The sequence below is a fragment of the Bacillus rossius genome, chromosome 1, assembly GCF_032445375.1.
Source record: "Bacillus rossius redtenbacheri isolate Brsri chromosome 1, Brsri_v3, whole genome shotgun sequence".
Taxonomy (NCBI): domain Eukaryota; kingdom Metazoa; phylum Arthropoda; class Insecta; order Phasmatodea; family Bacillidae; genus Bacillus; species Bacillus rossius.
The window spans coordinates 308,564,612-308,587,226 of NC_086330.1; the positions used below are offsets into that span (position 1 = coordinate 308,564,612).

Consider the following 22,615-nt stretch of genomic DNA (forward strand, 5'->3'; position numbering starts at 1 on the left):
AACATATGAAATTCTTGATAGTTCAAGCTCTCAACAAAATACTTCCTTGGCTCTACCCTTGCCTCCTTTATTTCTCTCACATGATGTGCTGGAACGTAGTGCTCATGTTTACTAATCTTCCTTTCAATAATACTATGGATACTGTCCACCTCCATTTGGGTATGACCTACCTCCAAGTATTTCTGATAAATTGTCACACCCGTTGAGATGGACAGATGGAGGAGCGCATTTCCTACATCTCACATCTGTTCTGGCAATTGCAACCATCACTCCACACTATAACTTCATTCAATCCTTTTTCATTTATCTGATTTGATAAAAATCGGAAAAGGAGAGATGCAAATACATCACTATCAAGCATTCCATTTCCCTCATGCCATAAAAAACAAAAGTCATCTGTGCTTACCGTATCATAAACAGTCCAGTTATGAACCTTGAGTTTTGTTTAGTAGTACGCACTCGATGCTTTGATGTCGGGGCATAACAATACTTTCTGCATATCAACAGCGTAGACACCAACAGTATGCATATTTTCGGCTCCTTTCTTTTTGGATTCTTCTGTGCTCTTTACGTTCTTGATGCCCCTGATATTCTGTTTCGGAGATTTGACCATGCTTATTTCTGATACAGATTTCACACTGGTCCTTCTTTGGTTGGTAAAAGCCAATCCTCTTCTTCATGAAAACTCTGTAAAATAGGGTCCAAGAGGCTGTAGACTTTCCATTGATTTCACATTGTCTTGTATACTCTCTGTATAACTTTCGTTTAGTTTCCCATACTGGCCAAGGTATAGCAGAGTTGACGAAGATCTACAATAATGTGCTTCCATTTTCGGAAGGGAATCGAGAAATTCCTTAACACTCTGTCCTTTTTCTTTTAGAGCTGATTTCAAGAGCTGTGTGCTAATTTGACTTTTGTTGAGCAGCTGTGGTTCATCCTCATCATTTTCTTCTTCTGCATGTTGTGGCAAATTTGATGACTGTAGTACCCATGAGCGTACAGATTTTTCCCCCAGACAAAAGGTGTTTAAAAGCATTTTCTTGCAAACTTGTACACGCCCATTATTTGTTCTTAGAAAATAGATAAATGATTGACTTTTCCGAGATGACTGTGCCTCAGATGTTGAACGTCTGTAGGTAGGTGTTACAACGTCCACAAGAGATGCTATAACAGCCATTTTGCCCTGCCATCCCATACCTTTCCAGAAGTTAGTGAATATTCTCTCTCTTTCAGCTTCAGTGACAGTAAAACAAGATGACTTTTTTTTCTGCCCTATTTTGCACCCACATCTTCCTTCCATCTTTCGTTCATTACGATCATTGCAGAGGACATATTTTCCATGTTCTTGCTTCTTTAAACCCAAATACTTATCTCCTTGCTCTCGGTTTTTTTTGTTACTTGTTCTTCCCCACTATTCTGGTTTTCCTTCGCCTTTTCTTTTCCTATTGTGATGCTTCTCTTCAAGTGTTGCTTCATGTGATACTAAATTATTATTAATAACTTCACATGGTGTTAAATTTTGAATGGAAATATTATTGCTAGCTTGTGTGGTAACTGAGTTATTATCTATTTCTTGCAACACATTTGTGGAGACTTCTTCAACAGCTCCAAGATCCAGAGATGTCATCTTTTGCCCATCGTATTCACTATTGCTTTCATTATGCAAAGCAATATTATTGCTTCTTTGTTGAGCACATATGTCTACCATGAGCTTTCCTCTTGCAAACATCTTACCTGAAACAGTAATTGCTAGTGACACTTAATTCTACCCACAAAATCATCATACCTACAAAATGTTTCCGCCTAATACTTCAACATAGTGATAAAATGCTGTCAGGTCTATTTTATGAGTATGTGAGGTTCGGGGCATGTATTATTACTCTGTGACTTTAATTTTACAAGTCTAATTAATGAAAATGATTTTAAAAATTTATCATCTTTTTATTGTTATACTATTACCAATATAACACTTTGCTTCTGAATATTTGTGTGGATTTATGTTCAGAAAATTAATATAAAAATACTGTTAAAAATATTTTTTTCACTTGCCAGTAAAAGCAAAGCTAACTTAAATATAAGAAATTGCCATCATTCATTGCTTTTACTGTAACATGTCTCGTGTTTGTACTAATTTCATTATTTATAAGCGTTTAAAGAACAATTAATGTTAACATAACCTACAAACAATGCTTTGCAAGGATACAAATCCGAAGAATGAGGTGACTATTCGGAAACAGCCAGTATTACTTTGTACTTTTATAAGTTCTGTATCAGCCAAGCTAAGCTTATTAGACCACATTCTTACCATTATTAATATGTCCCAGTATAAAATGCAGCTAAACACTTTCATAAACGATCGTTAATGTTGAACAAACATCAAAGCAACACAGCTGGTTCACCTCAACACTTCTGACATACGACTTTTTGCAGTAACAACATGTCACAGTAGTAACATAAGACTTTTTGTTAATTGTTTATATCTTCTTACTTTACAGTTATTGACAAACGACTTTTTGCCACAACATAGGTTGCCTTCCGAAATACACAAACAGCCAAAAATTTAAAAATGCCAATTTTTGACATACAACCTTTTGCAGTAACAGCAACGACATAAAAGTGTTTTTCCACGGAGAAGGTTTTTATGCTATCCATTTTTCATGTAACTCGTCGCTAGATGGCGCTGCTGCACATCGACTTCTATAGATCACCATGAAAATTGGTATACATAAATATTTGAACATGGAGAATATTTACGCGATATCCATTTTTTTATAACTCTTCTCTAGATGGTGCTGCAGTGTATCAACTTCTAAACCGTTCAACCGATCGCCGTGGGTAAACAAAAAATCATAGGTTATAGACATTAATTTTGTATTAGTTTAAATTATTTTTAATTAGTTCAATTACATACCAAAAAGAATAGTCTAAAATTATTGTTCATTCAAGTGAATCATTTTTAAATAATAAGTATATAGTTTATACCAATAAATATATGTAATGAAATCTTATCACTATAACTTATCTTTAATTTTTCCAAATTTTTTATATTGCATTATATGTAGATTCTAGGTAAAATACAAACCATTTTAGATATAAAAAAATTAATAAATATACACAGGCAAGACAACGTTTGCATCCATTTTGCTATAACTCACCACTAGATAGCGTGCAGCGCAGTAACTTCTATTCCGTTCAACAGATTGCCATGAAAAATTGGTATATTGTGATTTTTACTGTCCTTAATCCTCAATAACATCAAATAGTGATTGTGACTGATTAGTATTTGATGAGTGAATGTAAAATGGAATACCATTTAAAATGCATTATAGATTCCATTTGAGATATATAGATGTAAATAAATAAACACTGGCAGGACAACGTCTGCCGGGTTCTACTTTTAAAATACATATAGCTAATCATACAGGTAACGTGCATTGATAGTTGGAAGGAGTTCGCACTATTAAACAGACATATCTGGCACGGAGTAAGTCACAGTCTTACAGGAAGTTGCGAGTCGCAGAGCAATCTCGCGACTCATCCATCCTCATATGCAGCCAGCATCCTCATGTACCGCACAGGCTAGCCACGTGCGTGCTTAGTGCGTGCCAACCTTTTGTTACCAGGGTGGCCACACACCTGGAAAATCGGGAAAAGTCAGAGAAATTTTTGAGATGAGCTTAGTTCTGCATCGTTATGGTTTCTTCAATGGTCATTTGTTACAAAAAAATGTGAGTTTAGCTGTGACCTTTTTAAAATTGATTCTACATATTAATGTATTCACCAGAATAATTTGCGCACAATTTTTCGTAAAATGCGTGTTGAATAATCACTATGTACTGCTTATTCAAAACTTGGCAATGCTGCATGGCAGTGCTGCATAGCACAAGTTTCTTCAAGCTCCAAGGTTGGTTAACCTGCTGTTGTTAAATGGATGATGGACATATTGCATGTAGTTTGAAAATGTGTGTTATTGTGAGAAAGACATTGCAATGATTTCTGAAGGGAATCTATAGTGGCTGAAAAACCCTAAAATGATTAAAATTGATTAGGAAATGGGAATGGTGGTATTGTAAGAAAGTGTTATACAAGAATGTAGGTAAAAAATAAGATTTGATAATGAGTGATGGTGGGTGGTAATGTAAGAATGTTTATTTTAGTTTAAAGGAGATAATTTTTTGCGTGTGATTCTTCAGCAGTTTCCAATTTATTTTCTTTATAACGTAACATTGATTTTGGTGATTCATGGTCAAAATGTTGGTGGCGCTTCACTACAGGAATCAAAGCATCTGCAGTGGGTAGTCATTTTATATTCATGATCATATTTTCCTTCCATCATGGCTAACATGTTATCATTTACAGTTAGTCCTTAAATGAAATATTTACTCCCTGATATCTGTAGACATGTGTATTTACAATTTATGTTAGGAATTTTAATGGAAGTATTGAAACTTTAAATAGTATACTTGTGGCGAGAATACAGTGCTGAAAAAAATAACTGGTAGACGTCAACAAAGGTACATACTGAGAATGTTCTTATTTTTTACAGAAATACCTTTTAAGGCAATTTATAATGGCAGAATTATGCAAGTCCGAAATAAAAAATTAATACAAAGTTTAATATGGTTCCAAGGTCTGGTTTTAATAGTTTGGAAAAAGGCTTATTCGAGGGTGTGGCTTAGGTAATGTCATGAGAGCCAAGTGTTTGTTCATGAGTTTTTTTTTATTAGAACACAATTTCTCAATAAGTGTAGCAGATCATGCGGGTCCATTATTTCTTCACATGTTTCCGAATTCTGAAGAGTTGAAGCAATATAGATGCGGCAAGATAAAAACTGTAGCAATAATTATAGAAATGGCAGAAATGACCAGAGAAGCAATAGTGAGAAATGTGCTAATTGGGCCTTATTCCTTAGCTACTGATAGCTCAAACGACTCAGATACTAAGATTTATCTAATGGTTTTTTTTTCTATCAAGAAGTACTGTACTTCCATTACCAGAACTTAATCCAATAGAACAATATATTGGTAAGTTTATTCTCAATGAATTCAAACATTTAAATGTACCTGTCAGCCACTTTATAACATTTTCTGCAGACAATGTGTCAGTGATGATGGGTTATGAAAATGTATTTATAGCAGTTTTGAAAAAAAAAAAAATAGTAGGAATAGGTTGTGTATGTCGTCTGATAAACCTGGCAGCTGGGAAAAGTCGGATTGGTGCCTATACCGATTTATGAGATTCTAATGGACACATATTACTATCTTGAAAATAGTTTGAAGTGCAAAGATAGTTTGAAAAATTGCAAGTCTTGCATGGAAAAGAGCTGAGAAAGGTATTGAAACATGTCTGCACAAGATGGTTTACATTGGTAAAAGCTTAAAGCAGCTAGTTGAAATGTTTTTTTCCTAAAGAGCAAGTGCGGACATAGAAACAACGACCTTCAGGATTGTCTACATATACAATTCGAAAGAAGCCTGTTAACCAAACCTTCTTCTTTGAAGGAGAGAATGCTGCTCAGAATTTAGTGGTGTGTTCGATGGATTCTGTAAACAAAACTGAAATTTCTCAGAAGGAAACCACAAGTAGAAATCTTGTCCTACTGATGGGGACCAAACTTTGAGCAGCAGTTTTTGTTACTTGGTGGGAAAGAAAAAGAAACTAGAACAACCATGCAAAGTGGAGCCAGTCAAGAAGAATGCAATTTGTGTATATCTTATCTCCAATTAACTAGGCTCTTTGTTTTTTTTATTGAACATTTATTCCTGTGTTGGACAAGTTTAATGTTGTGTTGTAGTCTTAATCTCCATGAATCCATTGGTTACATCAGTTAATTACTGATTTTTTCAAAGAATTAATGGTGAGATTTGTGAAGCCAAATGTTCTGGAAACCTCTGCCTTGTTTCATGTAAATTACAGTTTCACTGAAAATCAGCAAAACATCTGAGAATTTAAGTGCAGTGACAAGAACGGATATGAATATGTTTTATTTTTCTTAAAGAAAATATTTTTTGTCTTCTCATGTGACTTTATAGTCAACAAATTTCCCTTCAGAAATGAAGTTGTACAGAAAGCAAGTGTAGCTGTTGAAAAAATTCCAGAAGCCAGTTTCTGTTTGTAGACTTGTTTCCATTTCTTTTTCCCGTAAATAGCATGAGACCAGAAATGAGGCAACAGATGTGCTTCACAATCAGTTCTTACTTCTTCAGCTGGAAGATTTAATATCCTTGGCTAAGAGGGATAATACAGAAGATTTAGATGTAGATAAATGGGCCAAAGTACTACATCTGTCAAGCATTAATGGTGAACGTAAATATGATGGATTAAGCAGCGTTATGCTAGGGATTTTGACCATACCACACAGCAGAGCTAAATATGAGACAGTGTTCAGCCTTGTCAGAAAGAACAGAACCCAGTTTCGTTCTCAAATACTGTTCTTGAAAATGTATCTAATATCAAGTGTAATAGGTTTCTGAAGAAGAAATGCAATTAACAGACTTTCAGTGACACATTCTTGCAGGCAGCAAAAAAGCAAATGTTAAATCTCTAGAAAACCAGATAGAGTGTGACTGTCTTAGAAGTACTGTAAATTTCTCCAATTGTATAGTTTCTTTGCTTACATTTTTACAGGGCCTTAAACTGTTCATTCATATGACGGGATATCTTGCAACTCAACCAATTTGTTTCATTGGTGAATTTGTTAGTTTACAGTTCTTTTAACTTAAAAGTTTTATCTTGTTGTGAGGTATGTGAAAAAGGTTTTTTCTTGTGTGCTTGTAATCCTGTATACATACTTGTTTCATTATTTTAAAATAATGATTTTAAGGTTATTATTTTTAATAAATGTATGAAAACCTATATGGTGAAAATAATGAAACTAAAATCATATTTGTTAACATTAAGTTTTCCGTTAGAATTACGGCATATTGTTTATGTCTAATTTTAGTTTTTTTTTTTTTTTAATTTCTTTCTAATTGGAATTTTGGAAAGTTGGAAACTATGAGGAAATGTTTGCTGAAATCGATATAAAACACAAACTTATTGTTAGGTAAGGTGCTAAGGCAGACATGAAGTTACACATCACTGGGATACAATTATTTTGTAGGAATCGCTGGGATGCATTGCTGGGTGGGTACCAGTAGGATACATTGGTTGGTAGGTATTGGCAAAAAACATTGAGAAGCAGGGATCATTGGGATACGACATTAAGAGGATTGAGGATGGTAAGATGTGATAGAAAGATCAGTGGAGTTTACCTAACAAAGATTCTTCATTAGTAATCTTGTTGTCTTTAACAAATGAGAAACAGCAAATTCTGAAGGTGGCAAAGGAAAAGTTTGGTACTAAGCAGTTTTGGACTGTCTACAAAAAAATTGTTGTCTTATGAAACAATCGAAGTGATTATATCTCTTCACTGAGTAAGTGGGATAAACTTACCTTATTTTTATTTTAGTTCCTTTTTTTTTACCAGTGAATGTGTTTATGAATATTCTTTCCACTCACATGTTTATGGACATTACATTCTGATCCATTACAGATTCACCCATGTAGTTATGAAAAGTAATTTGTGTAGTATGTTGGGGATAATAGTAATGGTATGTGTGTATGTGTGAGTGTAATGACTGTCTGTATTACAAGCTGCCTGGCTGAAGTCCTCATGAAGCACTACAGGTATTGTATTCAAAAATTTCTGCCGTATAATATTTTTACCTTGTTAATTTTTAGATGTAATTACTGAACCTAGTGTCCCCTCCTCCTCAGCCTTCACCTTCTCTCCACCTCTTCCACCTCCTTTTCCTTCTCTTCTTTCTCATCCTCTTTCTCCTCTTCTTCCTCATCCACTTTCTCCTCATCTTCCTCCTTTCCCTCATCTTCCTTCCCTTCTCTTATACCACCTCTTCTTCCTCATCCTCCTCTTCTTCATCTTCTTCCTCTTCCTCCTCCTCCTCTCCCTCATCTTCTTCCTTCTGTTCCTCCTTTCCTTTCCTTCTCCTTTGCTCCTTTGCTCTTCCTCTTCCACCACATTCTCTTCCTCCTCCTCCACTGCTTCCAGCCTGCAGCCAGCACTGCACCATTTCTCTTTCACTCTGTTTCAGTCTGTAATCTCTCCTGCACTCCTTTAACAATCTGCTCTTTCCATCTCCTCCTTGGTCTTCCTTGGGGCCTTCTTACTGTGTATTTCAACACCATTACTTTTCTAGACACTCTCTCTTATCCCATTCTCTGCAAATGACCGTACCATCTCAGTCTTGCTTTTTCCATGTTCTCTTTCAAATCCTTTACGCTTGCTTCCTGATCCTGTCGCATCTCGCAACTACCAACACACTCCTTATAAACTTCATTCCTATTTCTCTGATCTTCAGCATCTCTCTTATCTACAGTCCAAGTGTCTGCTCCATAAGCGACTATGGGCACATGATAGGTATTGTACAACACTTGTTTGCATTTTAATGGCACCTCCTTCTTCCATTCAAAATCTCTCAAACACCTGTAGAGTGCATCTCTTTGTTGTCCTCTCCTTACTATTTCCTCCTTGTTTTGCCCTCTCCCTCCAATATACTTCCTATATAATTAAAGGTTTCCACCTCCTTCAACTCAACATAATCTAATTCAGTGGATCACCTTACACCCTTTTTTTTCCCTCATCAATACCATCTTTCACTTTTTTTAATGCTTAACCTCATACCACATCCTTACTTTCTCACTCCATGCTGTTAGTTGCTTTTGTACATCCCCTTCCTTTTCTCCCCTCACCAACAAATTGTCAGCAAATATCATTGCCTTCATCTTTCCTTCACCGATATTTTCTTCCACTCTCTCATTAATCTTTCCAACACTCTGTGTCCAAGTATTTCCAGTAACTGTGCAACCTGTCCTTGGTAACAGAATATTAGCTCGGCGCTAATCCCTGAACCCCCCTCTACCATTTGTTTACTTCGGGAAGCCCCTTGGCCCTACCCACAATGTTGACAGCAGTCTCTACTTTCCCACCATTCTTAGTTTGATGTTATTTTTTGTATTAAAAGTTTCCATGCTGTTAATATATCTGAGACCCATTTGAAATTGACCCTACCTTCGTCCCTATACGTTAATTCAAAATGACTGTGAAGAAAAATATGTGGTAGCATAGCAATGCATGTCCAGAATGTGATTAAAATGCTAATATATTACATTCATTTTTGTCAGTTATTAAAAGTTGTGGAGTATTTATTTTTAAATATAACTGTAAGCAAAGGTAAAACTCTGCTAGTACTTAGTATGTTATAAACCCTAATGTAGTTGATTTCACTGATTTTGAAACAATTCTTGTGAATCACTAAACAGTCACACAATTGTGTGGGTGATGTTAACACTAATAAGTTACTAAATTACACAGAAGTAAACAATTTTTGAAACATGTTTAATTCCTGTCCTCTTAGTGCTACACACCACATGGCCATGTCACATACCTGCTTGGACCTGACCATCACCTTGTAATGGTTAGCTTCCAGCTCATGGACTTTCTCATCAAGACTTAATTTACCTTGCATTTTAAATTTGTGTTACACCCAAAATTATCACTTATAAAGACTTGCTGGGTATCGATAAAGCTACATGAGTAGGGCTGCTGTGCCACTTTTTTTTTATTTTAAAATTATTTATTTTATTTTATTGATTTAGATCATAGTATGTGTAATTTTAATTTTGTGTTACATTTGTCTTATTCCAAGGAAAAATTAGACAAGTTCCTATCTTCAACCAGTTCACCGTCCCTAACGAGGGAATCGTCTTGAAAATAAAATTACAGGCTGATTATAACTTAACTACAAAAGCTTATTATTTTGGAAGGCTCTTTAAAAAGCAAGAGTTGTTGGGAGTGTTTTGATTATCCGTGCTGTTGAAGTAGCACTGAGCACATGAAGTTGTAGCTGTGTCTTGCTTCGAGTGCACAGTGTATGTGTATTGCATGTGTGCAGGATACCGCATGCCGGCACCGGAGGGTACACCTGACGAGATGTACCGCCTCATGCTGAGCTGCTGGGACTATGAGCCGGAAAAGCGGCCCCACTTCGAGCACATATACCTTGTACTCGACGCATTGTTTTGTGCCCAGAGATAGCTGCAGTCTCTCAGCGAGTGTGCTCCACCACCTCCACGCATGGCATGCATGAACATCACTGTTTTTAGCCGCACCTCGAAACCTTTCTTCAACCAATTCTTCTTACTGTTATCATTCTGAAAATTTATTTTACTGATAATTTTTGTAGAATGTCAGTCACACAAATTTATTTTATGTTATTTTGCCTCTTTTGAGGATAGTTTAATTTTTTGTTGCATATTTTATTAGTCTTTTCATAAGAATGCTTATTAAATATTAAGTATTTGATATTTTGTTCAGTATTTTTTATGTATTTTATTTTTGTTACTTTTACATACTTTAAAAGAATTAAAATTAATGTTTTGCAACAAATATGCGAATATTGGAAGAAACGACTTCATGTGACTTTAGTAACACTCAGCGCATGACATTCATTACACATAGCTCGAGCTCACACAAACTGAGGAGGTTTACTGCTGGCTGAACACACTTGACTCTGCAGACCTGGTCAACTACCTAGATTAAATATTATTGTCTGGTGAATAATGAATCACTGTTCTGTTGAGTGCAGCATGCTGACTCTAAGCAGGATCATGTGAGTAGTATATGTATGTAGCTAGGAGAAATGGCCCCTGTTAATTTTGTCGGTGCCCATAATCTTCAATGACTTAAAAGTCCACTTCATTGTCACAAATGTTGTATAGACCTACAAATGTTCATGTTTGTACTGCCAAACTAAACAAAATTCCTTCAAACTATTCAAAATTTCCCTATTTCTAGGAAAAATTCCTTGTTTTTAGTAAAAATGGTTTTATTTTTAAAACATGTTTTGGAATCTTCATAAAATCTGGAGAAGCTATTTTTCTCTTAGAGGAGCTATCTTTCCTCAGAGGACATTTTTCTCAATGAAGGTTCATTTTAATTTAAAGGTAAAATTTTCTTTTTACAGGGGTCTGTATGTAGTCTTAAAAGACTCCATCTGAGTGCATGGGCTGACCATAGCTGCTATCCTGTATCCACAGTATTGGAATTATAACTTTTTAATGTAAAAAAAATGTTTAAAATTACCTTTAGTTCATCAACTTTGGAGTACTTGGTTTGAAACCTACCACAGCATATACAGACCAAGGTATACTTTGGTGTATTTAGGAGTCATTATGATTTGCATTAGATTTTACACTAGATTTAATAATAGCATATGAGACAAGTTCTCTGTACCATGCGAGCCTTCCGATACAATTTTCAATAATTTTGCACATACATTTGGGCAATATTAGGCATGTATTATGCATTATTTCGGAACACTTTGGTTTTAAGCATATGGGCCTTGATGCTTTCTACAGAGCCGTGCACAGACTATATGCATGAATACCAAAAGTCTATGAAATCACAAAGATAATAAATAACTATACTTGCTTAGCACTTCCAAAAACAATACAAGCATATTAATTAAGTGTTAAAACCAAAAGGTGTGCTAAATGGAGTTACCTGAAATACTTTATGATTAATGTATAAGACTTATTACAAGCACATATGCCAATATATGTGTATTATACAAATAACACCGCGTACAATAATATGTCTAAATACCAATCATAGTATGAGTCTTGCAATGGTTTTACCTGACGTATACACGTACTTTAGAGCCAATAGTCTCTGAAACATGGTACTTTCAACACCAAGCTACAAACTTGGTGAGACAAGCAGGAATTTGAATACTCACATGGTAGCTTCATGTAGGCATTTGATCCCACACATGGCTCCACGGGGCTATACATATGGCTATGTATTCTGCTACACGTAGCTACTCATTGCTACACACATGTCTACACATAGCTACACCTAGCTACTATAATTGCTGGATACATAGATTCACATGGCATACACAGCTGCATGTGGCTACACATGGCTACAGTAGGTTATTTTTTATAATTATCATCTTTACTTAGACTCTTTATATCATATTATATCCCAGCACAATTAAATTATCTACGGATATAACATAAATGAAAAGTACACTTTCACTTAGAGAGTTACAACATGTGAGCAAATTTGGATACTAACACATTGATGTGGAATTTGACACAAACTTAACAAATATCAAACTCATTGTCACTTAAAGAATGTATCATTTAAAGAATGTATCAAACACAATTCGATGCACACTCCCCAACATCCGAAGTAGGTGTGTATGGCCGGTATGGGGACACTGGGTTGCGGGTGGGGATTCAGGGATTCTCGGCCGATATTTTGGATACTTCAACCTTTATGATTATTGTAGATGACCTTAACCTTGACCTCTTGCAGCCAACAAATTAATACGCTCCTCAACGTTGAGCTTTCCTTTATAGCCATCACCACGGAGCACCATGCTCATGACCTTCATCTTGTATGGCCTTGACCTACTCAAATTTATTTTTATAATTACTTTCAGAGTGGACAACATGCGACTGCCCTACTGGCCAGGTGGAGCGAAATTGAAAGTGCGTAAACACTTCTTGCTCCCCTCCCCCTCCCCCATTTCACTTGCCAACGAAAGAGAGAGTTTTGTTTACGCTCGCCTCATCGCATGTATTTCCGTTGAGCACAGACAGCGACAGCCATAAGCTGGCCCTCTCACTATGGTAATGAATGGGTCAGACCCAGCAACAAGAATTAATAAAAGCCCTCTCTGCACAGGTCTCGTAAAACCCATGCTAAAACACTTATTTCCATTATAAATAAGTCTATCATTAAAAATACACATCAATATATATGCATTGGTTAAAAAGTTTTATTAATTATTTTATTTTCACAGCATATTATTTCCATTAAACACAAGGACCCATATAGGGTACAGTAATCATCGCATGATGTTTGTAGCATAGAGGGTTGCTTGACTGAGGGAGGCTGTTCTCTTGACGCTGTGGGGTAGCCTTTGACCCTTGTGTAGAGCATTGAAAAGGAGAAAAATTCAGGACCCCTTCAAAGATGGTGCCGGTGTTCACAGAGAAGACTAAAAAAAAGACAGAATTAAGCACCCTTTCACAGCAGATCTGAAGGTTAGTGCAAATGTGAACCTTTAAGTATGGTATGAAATGGAATATGAGTTAAGAGGGGTAGGGTGTCAACTTTGTTCTCTGTGGGCCGTCATCTTGCGGCTGTGGATGATGTCACAGACAGACAGTGGTCATTCAGTCCATCGGTAGGTTATAATTATCACATAGGAGTGATACTGAAAGCCAGCAGCTGCTCTTAGCAGCCATGCAACTTTGGCAGGTTGTAGCAGACACATTACATCCTCACATTGCATTTCTGAAACATAGTAGGCTTCGGTTCTCCACCCTCTGCATTTTTACAGGCTTGGGACCGGCTATATCACACACTGAATGAGATACAGGCTTGATGGGGAGGAGTGGCGGGTCTGTGTTACTTTTGTGGATCTCTGGAGGGTGCTCCACATCACACACTACAATGTAGCATGTGGGAGAATCATCGGCTACGGACGTAACGTCAATTGCTGTATTAGCCCATTGGAAATGACTAATAGGAAGCAGCAGCGAGATGACGCACCCATACAAATTATTTGCATTGAGGTACTCTAAGAAAGTAGTCGGCTTCGATGCACCATATGTCTCTGGTGCATAGTCGGTAGCTACACAATGTCGCTTGATCCGCCGTGCTACACCGTCTTGAATACCCACCTCCACGAACCGTACATATCATAATCTGTTAGCAATCAAAGTTTTACCCCTGTAGTGCCGAGCATAGCATCAAACGCAAACCCAGGAAATGAAATGTATTATGAGGGGTCTAGTCTGTACGTATCCAAACACAGACTGCAGAAATTTTCGAGAAAAAAAGTGAGGATTAGAACATCAGTCTTCAGTACAAGTCATCATAATCAAGTGGTGCACTGAAACTTGTCCCACACCATTTAACCATGGTTACTGTCTGCCTCGGAAATCTTAGTCTCTGTGACGACATTATAGAATCCATCAATGGATGGAAGACTAGTCTTATCCAATTTACCCCATGCATCAATGTAATCATAGGGGAAGACATCCTTGCAGGTAACCAACAAAATATCATTAGGTGAGACAAATTCAGCGGTGCTAACCAACTAGTCTGCAGGTAAAAACTTGGCGAGAGAAGCGAGACTGCTACTCATGAAGTGGAGTTGGTTTACAAATTGTATACTGAATTTATCATACAGCATCATGGAAAATGTAATTAGTTTTACCTTAGATTTAGGGATGATAAATATGTCCTTGATATCATATCTCAGTTTTCTGATAACAAAGTTCTGGTTGTATGCCAGGTTGGAAGAACACAACAAACTTTTCACCTTGCATCTGAGAAGGTTACATACAATCATTACATGCAGCCCCCAGATGACGTGATTGTGATCACTAACTTTCTTCACAGTACCTCTAAACTTTCCATCACTGTAACAACACCTAACTTCTTCCAGAAAAGCAGTGTTCTGTGCAAGCGATAGTGGAGTCATGGAAAAAAATATGTAGAAAATAGTCTTTGCATGTCCCTCCTGAATTCGACAATGCAAGAAATGAACTTGTCTTCTACAACACAACCTCTACACACTTCAGGATGTGATGGAAGTGAAGAAGTTAGGTTTTCAGGAGTGATGGTGTTATTGGCTTTCACTTAAATACAGTAACTATAGTCCTTATGTTTTTGGTACTGTAAGTGTTACGACTCAACAGGATTTGAATAACATATATGGATTTTATCGAGCATAGCCCCAAAATCACAATAAACAACAATAGAAATCTTATCACAATGGTGGTAATTTTTGAATCGGAGAACAGGTTGCAGCTGCAGCATCTACATGTGAACCGCAGCATGTTTTTTACGGAGTGCGCAGTGTTTTTCAAAACACGGAAGACCAGGGAGCCCACGAACCCTATCATTTTCATAGAAATGCTTGAAGCATTGTTTGCATACGTAAATTTGATGTTTGTGTGTAGTGAGTTGGTAACACACCAAGACATAAAAACAAGTAATTAATGTAAAATGGAACGAACTGTCATTGACTAATAGCAGAAGATCAAAGTGGTGTTCTTGTTCTTCTTAAGTGACTCATGCTGGTACAATATTCAGGTTCTCATCAATACTGTAGATGTTGACGGAGACACAGAAATTTGCCTCTCAAACTGAGGGTTCTGACGAAGTGGAGTTGGGAAATCAATGTTATCGAAGTTGAACTTCACCTACAGATCATGATAGCGCTGGTTGACTCGCTCATGGTTCTAACCTTGCACGAACTCTTCCAGGTTAGTCCACTTGAAGCACGTGTGGTCATAATGTTCTGTGGTCACTGCAAACTTATCTTTAATGGAGGTAGGTAACTTTTGTATGAGATAGCACGAAGTGGGTCAAGCTTATTTATGTGCAGCTGGTGGTTCTACATGACAGACAAGGTCATTCAGAGCTCTTCCCCATGTTGTCTTCCTCCTCCTTGCAAATCTTGGAGATGGACTTGGCAGCAGTGTAGAAGAGAACATTTGCAGTTTTGAAGGCCCTCTTGTCTTGTCTTTGCTTATCTCCATTGGCTTTTCGTAGTCACTCTGAAGCACAATATTGTACTTGAGCGGACAGTTCCCCTCAATTTCATCCACAAGTTGACTTCAGGTTAGCTTTCGTCAAATGGAAATACATGCATATATCCTTGGCAGAACTGGAGTTGTTTTCTGCCACATGTCTTTAAATTATCTCGAAACCAAACTTCGGCAGTGATGAAGTCTGTCCAGTCACCACACTGGTTTTGGTGGTTGAAGTGTGTGTCTTTAAGGGTTGTGGCAGTCTTAATTGCTACCATCCTATGCTTTTCAGTCTGAGATAGAGCAGGTCCGTTGCAAGCCTTGTTACAAGCCTTGACATGGGCTCTCAAATTGTCAGCCTGGGAGAACTCCTTAGCACAGTACTCGCAAGAATGTACTTTGTGGTTAAGGTTCCTTGCACAGGTCGACTTATGTCATCCAACATGGTGGGCGTGCTCAAATGTTCTGTAGCAGAAGACACAATGGTTGCCAGCAGTTGTAGGAGCAGCATCGGTAAATTAAGCAAGATGCTCCTGCATCTTGTTGCTGAGGGAAACAGGTGGCACTGTTGGAGTTTCTGCTGCAGGTTGTCAGTACACTGATATTTGTGACGGTAGCAGTTGTGGCTCAGTGAAAACATGGCAGGGAAGAAACAACATTTCTGCATTTAGATGCCATCTCTTGATCTTTGCCTGGATCCAATGGAGTAGCCTTGACGTGTGGTTCAACAGGAAGGAAATACAAGTTATAGCAACATGTCTAAGAATGAAAGGCATAACATTAACTAACCTAGCATTCAGCTATGTGTTAAAAACATAATTACTTATAGGCAACAGTATTTATTTTAAAGTGTAGAAAAATACTGCTTGTGCAAATGTGTAGATTAGAAAAAATATTATGTGTGTACTGGGAATAAAATAAAACCTGATTTATACGAAGTACTAATTGGGACTTGAACCCAGACCATGCGGTGTCTAGTCAATGCAGTTTTCTCACACAGAATGGGAAACTATATTTTGAGAAAGAATTTAAATTTTTTTATATGTAATGTACTAGTCAGGTTTCAAACCTGGGGGGCTGTGGGGCGACTAGTCTGCGCGAAGCATGCCCTGTTAGAAAAATGTTCTAAAACAGTTGTATGTTTAAAATTACCTTAAAAACTAACAAATATGTGTACGACATATGAGTTGTAATGTAGAGAAATATAATTGAAACTTGTGAGGGTTAAAATATTTAGAGTAAACAAAATAAATATTCTACTGGGAAACAACTGCATATAGTTGCAGGTGAGACTCTTTAGTACAAGTCCAACTAAAATGCCTACACAGCAACGTAACGCAAGCTCACACAGTGCTAGGTTAGGAAACCACTTAATACGTACATCTAAGAGGCTTCTAGTCATATTTCAAACAATAACGTTTGTGAGTAATTACAAAGGAATATGTCTTCTTAATGTGTCCCACATAACCCTCAAGGCATCCTAAAATAGCAGAAATTTTAATTATATTAACTTTGAGATCGTTTATAAAAATATTAAATGCAATAATAAACTGACTAGTAACTAAAATATGATTAACAAAACATAATTAAATAATTGTGATTGTATAATAACATGGAAACATATGTAATGGCAGGTACGTAACTATGGGAGGGCAGATGGGCCATGTACCCCGGGCACCGTATTTTGGAGGGAGATAAACTGGCTGAGTAATTTTTACTAAAGATATTTACTTAAATATCGTAGTTTTAAAATACAATAAAAAAAATGTTGGAAGACAGATTTACTGAATTATTATTTGTATTGAAAGATACACGCTTGTATATAGTCAAATATATAAAAGATGATATTTTTCACATACCATCCAACTTGCAATGGTACAGTGGTACATACCACTAAATTATGGTACAAACACCTTCTAGATTGCACGTCTGGCCGCGCTGCCGTGGGAACCATGGAGGGAACCCCCGCCCAACCTCGGGGAGTCGCGACTGTCACCACAACCAGCAGGGTCATTGCCCGGGAATATCTTCAGTTTTGCCAAGAAGAGCTATAAAATGTAAAAAAACATTATAAGCTTTCCAGTATTCATCCTTATCATTTTGGCTTACTGTCAAAGACGTGAAGAAAGAAAGGAAGTTGTTGATTAACTAAATTGAATACCTTATATAAAATTGTTTTGACTAAGGCCACATTTAGGTGTAATACTTAACATTACACAACATTTTAGTGTCCACAGGCAATCAAAGGACACCTACAGTTTGCTGCGTGTGTCTGTACTAGTTATAGTATTATTGGTTTGTGGGTATTTCCAAAAAAACATCCTTGGAGAAGTGGTGCATTTATCGTACCTGCTTGTATTTTTATCATTTAGCAGACTTCATTCAGAGGGAAGAAGGTTTACTATTAAAACCCATGGCTACTTGATAGATATAGCAATAGTCTAGAAAAACCATGTTAGTTGCAAGGATATAAAATATTTTAATGGGAATTGTGAAAAGATATAACAACCTATAACAGAATAAACAAAACCCATAAAATAAGTCAGTTTTGCTGCTTGTGATTCACCTTTATGTATCTTAAAACAAAATACTCTAATAATAATTCAGTCTTTGATTATACCAATAAAAGATCGGATTATGACTAAACTAAGGCTAGGGTCAAACCAGTTTAAAATGAATAGTTTATTTGGTTTCCTCAATGGAGCTTCTTGGCCGAAGGGATCTGGCCTGCGATGTATCCTGATGTGTATTTGGTTGAGAAGGTTCTCAAATGAAGAAGATTTAGGTAGGTTTGCCAAATGGTGGGGTTTCCAATCTCCCTTCAATTCCTGGGAGGCAAATGCTGAAATTGAGAGATTCTACAAAACACTTTCTGATTCTCTTGATATCACAATTGCCACCACCCTATATGGCTATAGTATTATTGTAATGGAGAGCAAGATGAAATTTCAAAATGGTGATCAGTAGTATATATTTCTACCATCATAATCCCTCTCCCCACCACAATTAATTTAAATATCCTCATGCCACCATTCTGTATGCTAATGAATGTAGTATAAGTGGAATTGGGGAGCAGGATGAAATTTCAAAAATGGCGAATGAGGCCAAAGTCAAATTTGAAAACATTACAAAGTTAAATTTGAGTAGGCCAACTAAGATTACAGTTGGGATAGGGGCGCTCGGTGGTGATGGCCATAATGAAAAGCTCAATGTTAAGGAGTGCTTTAATGTGTTGGCTGCAAGAAGTCAAGTTCAAGGTCATTTACAATGGTCAATGAGGTTTAAGTCATCCAATATGGCAGCCGCCAATCCCTAAATCCCCACCCACAACCTGGTGGCCCAATAATACACGTAATATCCTACGTTGACATACAAATCTATGTTTATTTGCAAACATCAATGTGTAATTAATTGTACATTCTCCATTGATGATGGACAACTTGAAGCATATTTGTTAACATTTGCACATTATTCAACATTTATTCACCAAAATTTGTGTAATTCAAGGAACATTTACCAATATCAACATGCACTTTGACACACTTTTGCAAACAAAGACATATAATTTGATCTACATTTATCATATTGTACTATCCCGAGCAGCTTGGAAAATGTATACAGTTCATCCTTGCTTGAAGGTAGTGTGGAGGTGTGATAATTAAGTGCAATTACACAATATGACAATTCATGCTGGTAGTGAGGTCGTTTTATTGAACAGTTCTTTATACAACATCACTTAGATACATCGTACGTATTGCTGCGGACTTATACACATTCAGACGAGAGTTCACACAGTGTACGAACGTCGCACACTGCCTGGGATGCGTTACAGCAATTCCCCTATGGTCCACCCGGTTCCCGGATTAAACACCTTTAATGAGATGTCTTACCATGATTCCCCTAGTGGCTGCTGCCCGGCACTGCCGGAAAAACTCTGACAGACTAGTCGATGAGCTCTCTTATATAGGCTGCACAGGAGTGCCCCTTGTCCCTTACTTGAGGGCCATGTGACCAAGAGTGTGTGTGCAACTCTTCCCAGGGTTTGTGTGCAACGACTCCCACCAAGTTCCACTGATACTTCCCCTGCCTCGTGAGGGGAGTTGACCCTTGTCCTCTGCGGTGTTACGTTCTGTCTTTACAAGCTCTTATGGAGATACAGTATGATATTACAAGATACATTACAAGATACATTCTGATATTACACCTCGCCCCCTATAAAAAGAAACAAATTAGTAACAATAATTTGCTTTCAGTTTTACAGGTAGAGACCTCCCGCACTGTTCATCACATCATTTGAATTTCATCGATAGGTCTTCTTTCATTCGCCCGTCGAGAAATGCTCGCAGTTTGTGTGATGAGAAATTAATAATAAAAAATAATAACGTCGATTAAGTTCTTCAGTAAAATCTTACTGTAAGCTGTAATCATACAAAAATCAGTAGGGCCTCAAATACGGATGCAACTGGCGAAAAACCGCGAGCCGCCGAAACGCGGCCTCGTCTGGCAGCGATCGCCCGACGACTACTAATGAACTCATGACACGTCTCCTCCACGCAGGGAGTAGACGTCACATGACCTCACCGACCAATCACATGCACGCTTCATTCACGCTTACAGATACAAGCCAATCACAGAACAAGTTACAATACATGAAAAAACCTTGTACATACAGAACTCTGGGCTTCCCTTGATCTGTCTCTTTTCAATTTCCCATCAAAATCGGGGACTCCCATTCTCGTTCTCTCTCCCACACTGTGAGACAGCAGTTATCACACATTTCCCACGCAGTGGGGGAATTCCCGTCTTTATCTCGGTTGGCGGGGAAGCACTGTTTCTTTCTCACTCATACTTACAGGCCTCTTATGCCTCTCTTTCTACACATCACCCCAGCCCAGACACAGTCCCGTGATCTATAATTATATTGCAACACGTTAATTAAAATTAAGAACAATAATCATAATACAAATTACTTTACAAAATTAAACTTATTGAGAAAAACCTGAAAAAGTAGGCCTAAACAGGTAAAATTCTACTACAGCGACTTCTTTGTGAATAATTACATAAAAAATAGTACTGATTGAAAACGTCTCTTAAAATACAAGGTACATTCTTAAAACATTCAGCAAGTGAAAATAACATATATTAATAGCCATAATGTCTGATTATACTGTTTCATAACATATATACCACTCTAAAAACATTGACTTATTTATATTTACCTATACAAAAAGAAGTTTAAAAGAAAATTATTTAGCTAGGAGGGGAGGGTTCTGCAATGTTACAGGTTATACCAAACTTGAATATTATCTCATTTACGAATGCTGCGGCGACCGTTTATGTTAGTTGGTTCGCCATTGGTACTGCCACCGTGTACTTTGACAATGCGTCTTGGAATGTCAATATATATTTGTTTCCTTTTTCTGTTTCTGTCAAGGGGCCACCAACATCCATGCTACATTTTTCCCACACGGTTGAGAGTATATCCCTGATCTCTAAGGGTGCCCGAGTGTGTGGTCTTGCTATTTTGTTACGTTGTTATGAATCGCACTTGTGAATGTATGATTCTATATCCTTTTTCATGCCTTGCCATGTGATGTATTGTTTTATCTTGTTGTGTGTACGGTTCATTCCTTGGTGTTCGCCCACTGCAGTGTCGTGTTGTTCTTTAATTATTTGTCCTGTTATTGCAGGCGGGACTTCTACCGAATCACTACATTCATGTTTTTCGGCTTCAATGTGGTATGCTCTACTAAGTGCATCCGCATGGGTTATTGTCTTTCCTGCTCTGTAGATTATGTCAAAAGTGTACTCTGCAAGTTTTAGCCTCCATTTCATAAGGCGTGTACTTGGATCAGTTACATTGAATACATACTGAAGGGGTTTGTGGTCGGTGACCACTTTAAATTGCCTTCCTAGTAAGTATGGCCTGAAGTATTTGATGGCCCAAGCTATGGCCAACATTTCGCGTTCTGTTGTGCAGTAGTTAACCTCCGCCTTGTTGAGGATACTACTGGCAAATGCCACTGGTTTGTCCTTACCAATCTCACCTTGTGAGAGGATGGCTCCTACGGCCACCTGACTTGCGTCAGTGGTTAGAACGAATGGTTTGCTAAAGTCGGGATATTGGAGGATCGGTTCCGAAGTGAGTAATTCTTTAAATTGTTTGAATGCTCATTCTTGTTCACCCCCCCCCCCCCCCAGTCAAAGGATGTCTTTTTTTTACCAACATATTCAGCGGCTTTGCCACTTTACTGAAGTCTGCAATGAATCGTCTGTAGTAAGAGGCTAGTCCGCAAAACATTTTAACTTCTTTGGCTGAGGAGGGTCTTGTATAGTTCCTAACCCCTTTTCCACTTTTGCGAGGTTGGGTCGGATGCCTGTATTGCTGATAATGTGTCCTAAATATGCTACTTCTGTTCTCAAGAACTCACATTTAGTGGGTTGTAGTTTGAGATTGTGTTCTCGTAAGCAATCGATGACGTCCCTTAGTCGTGTGTTTTAAATCTCAACCGACTGGCCGTAGATGACGTCATCTAAATAGACTAGACATTTAATACCTATCAGTCCAGCTAATACTGTGTTCATTAATCGTGCGAATGTGGCTGGGGCTCCCTTTAATCCGAACATCATTCTCTTAATTTCATAGTGACCATTAGGTGTGCTGAAGGCTGTTTTGGGGCAGTCTTCTTCGGCTATCTGTACTTGTAAATATCCGCTATATAAGTCTTATGTGGAGAAGTATTTCGACTGTCCTAGACTATCTAATATCTCCGCGATGGAGGGAAGGGGGTGTGAATCCCCTATCGATAAGGAGTTCAGCTTGCGCAACTCTAATCACACACGCCACGATGGGTTACCCCTTGAGTCTGCCTTTTTGGGAACAATCAATATGGGAGCATTCCATGGGCTTCTGCTAGGGACGATTATATTGTCTTCGAGCATCTGTTTCACCTGTTGGTTTACCTCTTCCTTGTGTATTTCTGGGATACGATAAGG

The 22,615-nt window shown here is 37.6% G+C and overlaps 1 protein-coding gene across 5 annotated transcripts in view; it reads left to right on the forward strand.

Annotated features, from left to right (window-relative positions):
• Positions 1-20,849, forward strand: part of LOC134527883 (tyrosine-protein kinase Fer) — a 143,967-nt gene extending 123,118 nt beyond the window's left edge. For all 5 annotated transcript variants that reach the window (XM_063360884.1, XM_063360882.1, XM_063360886.1 and 2 more), the window contains one exon: positions 9,955-20,849. In XM_063360884.1, coding sequence (XP_063216954.1) covers positions 9,955-10,097 — 143 coding nt within the window. In that variant the 3' untranslated portion in view covers positions 10,098-20,849. The remainder of the gene's footprint in view (positions 1-9,954) is intronic.
• The last annotated feature ends 1,766 nt before the right edge of the window (positions 20,850-22,615 follow it).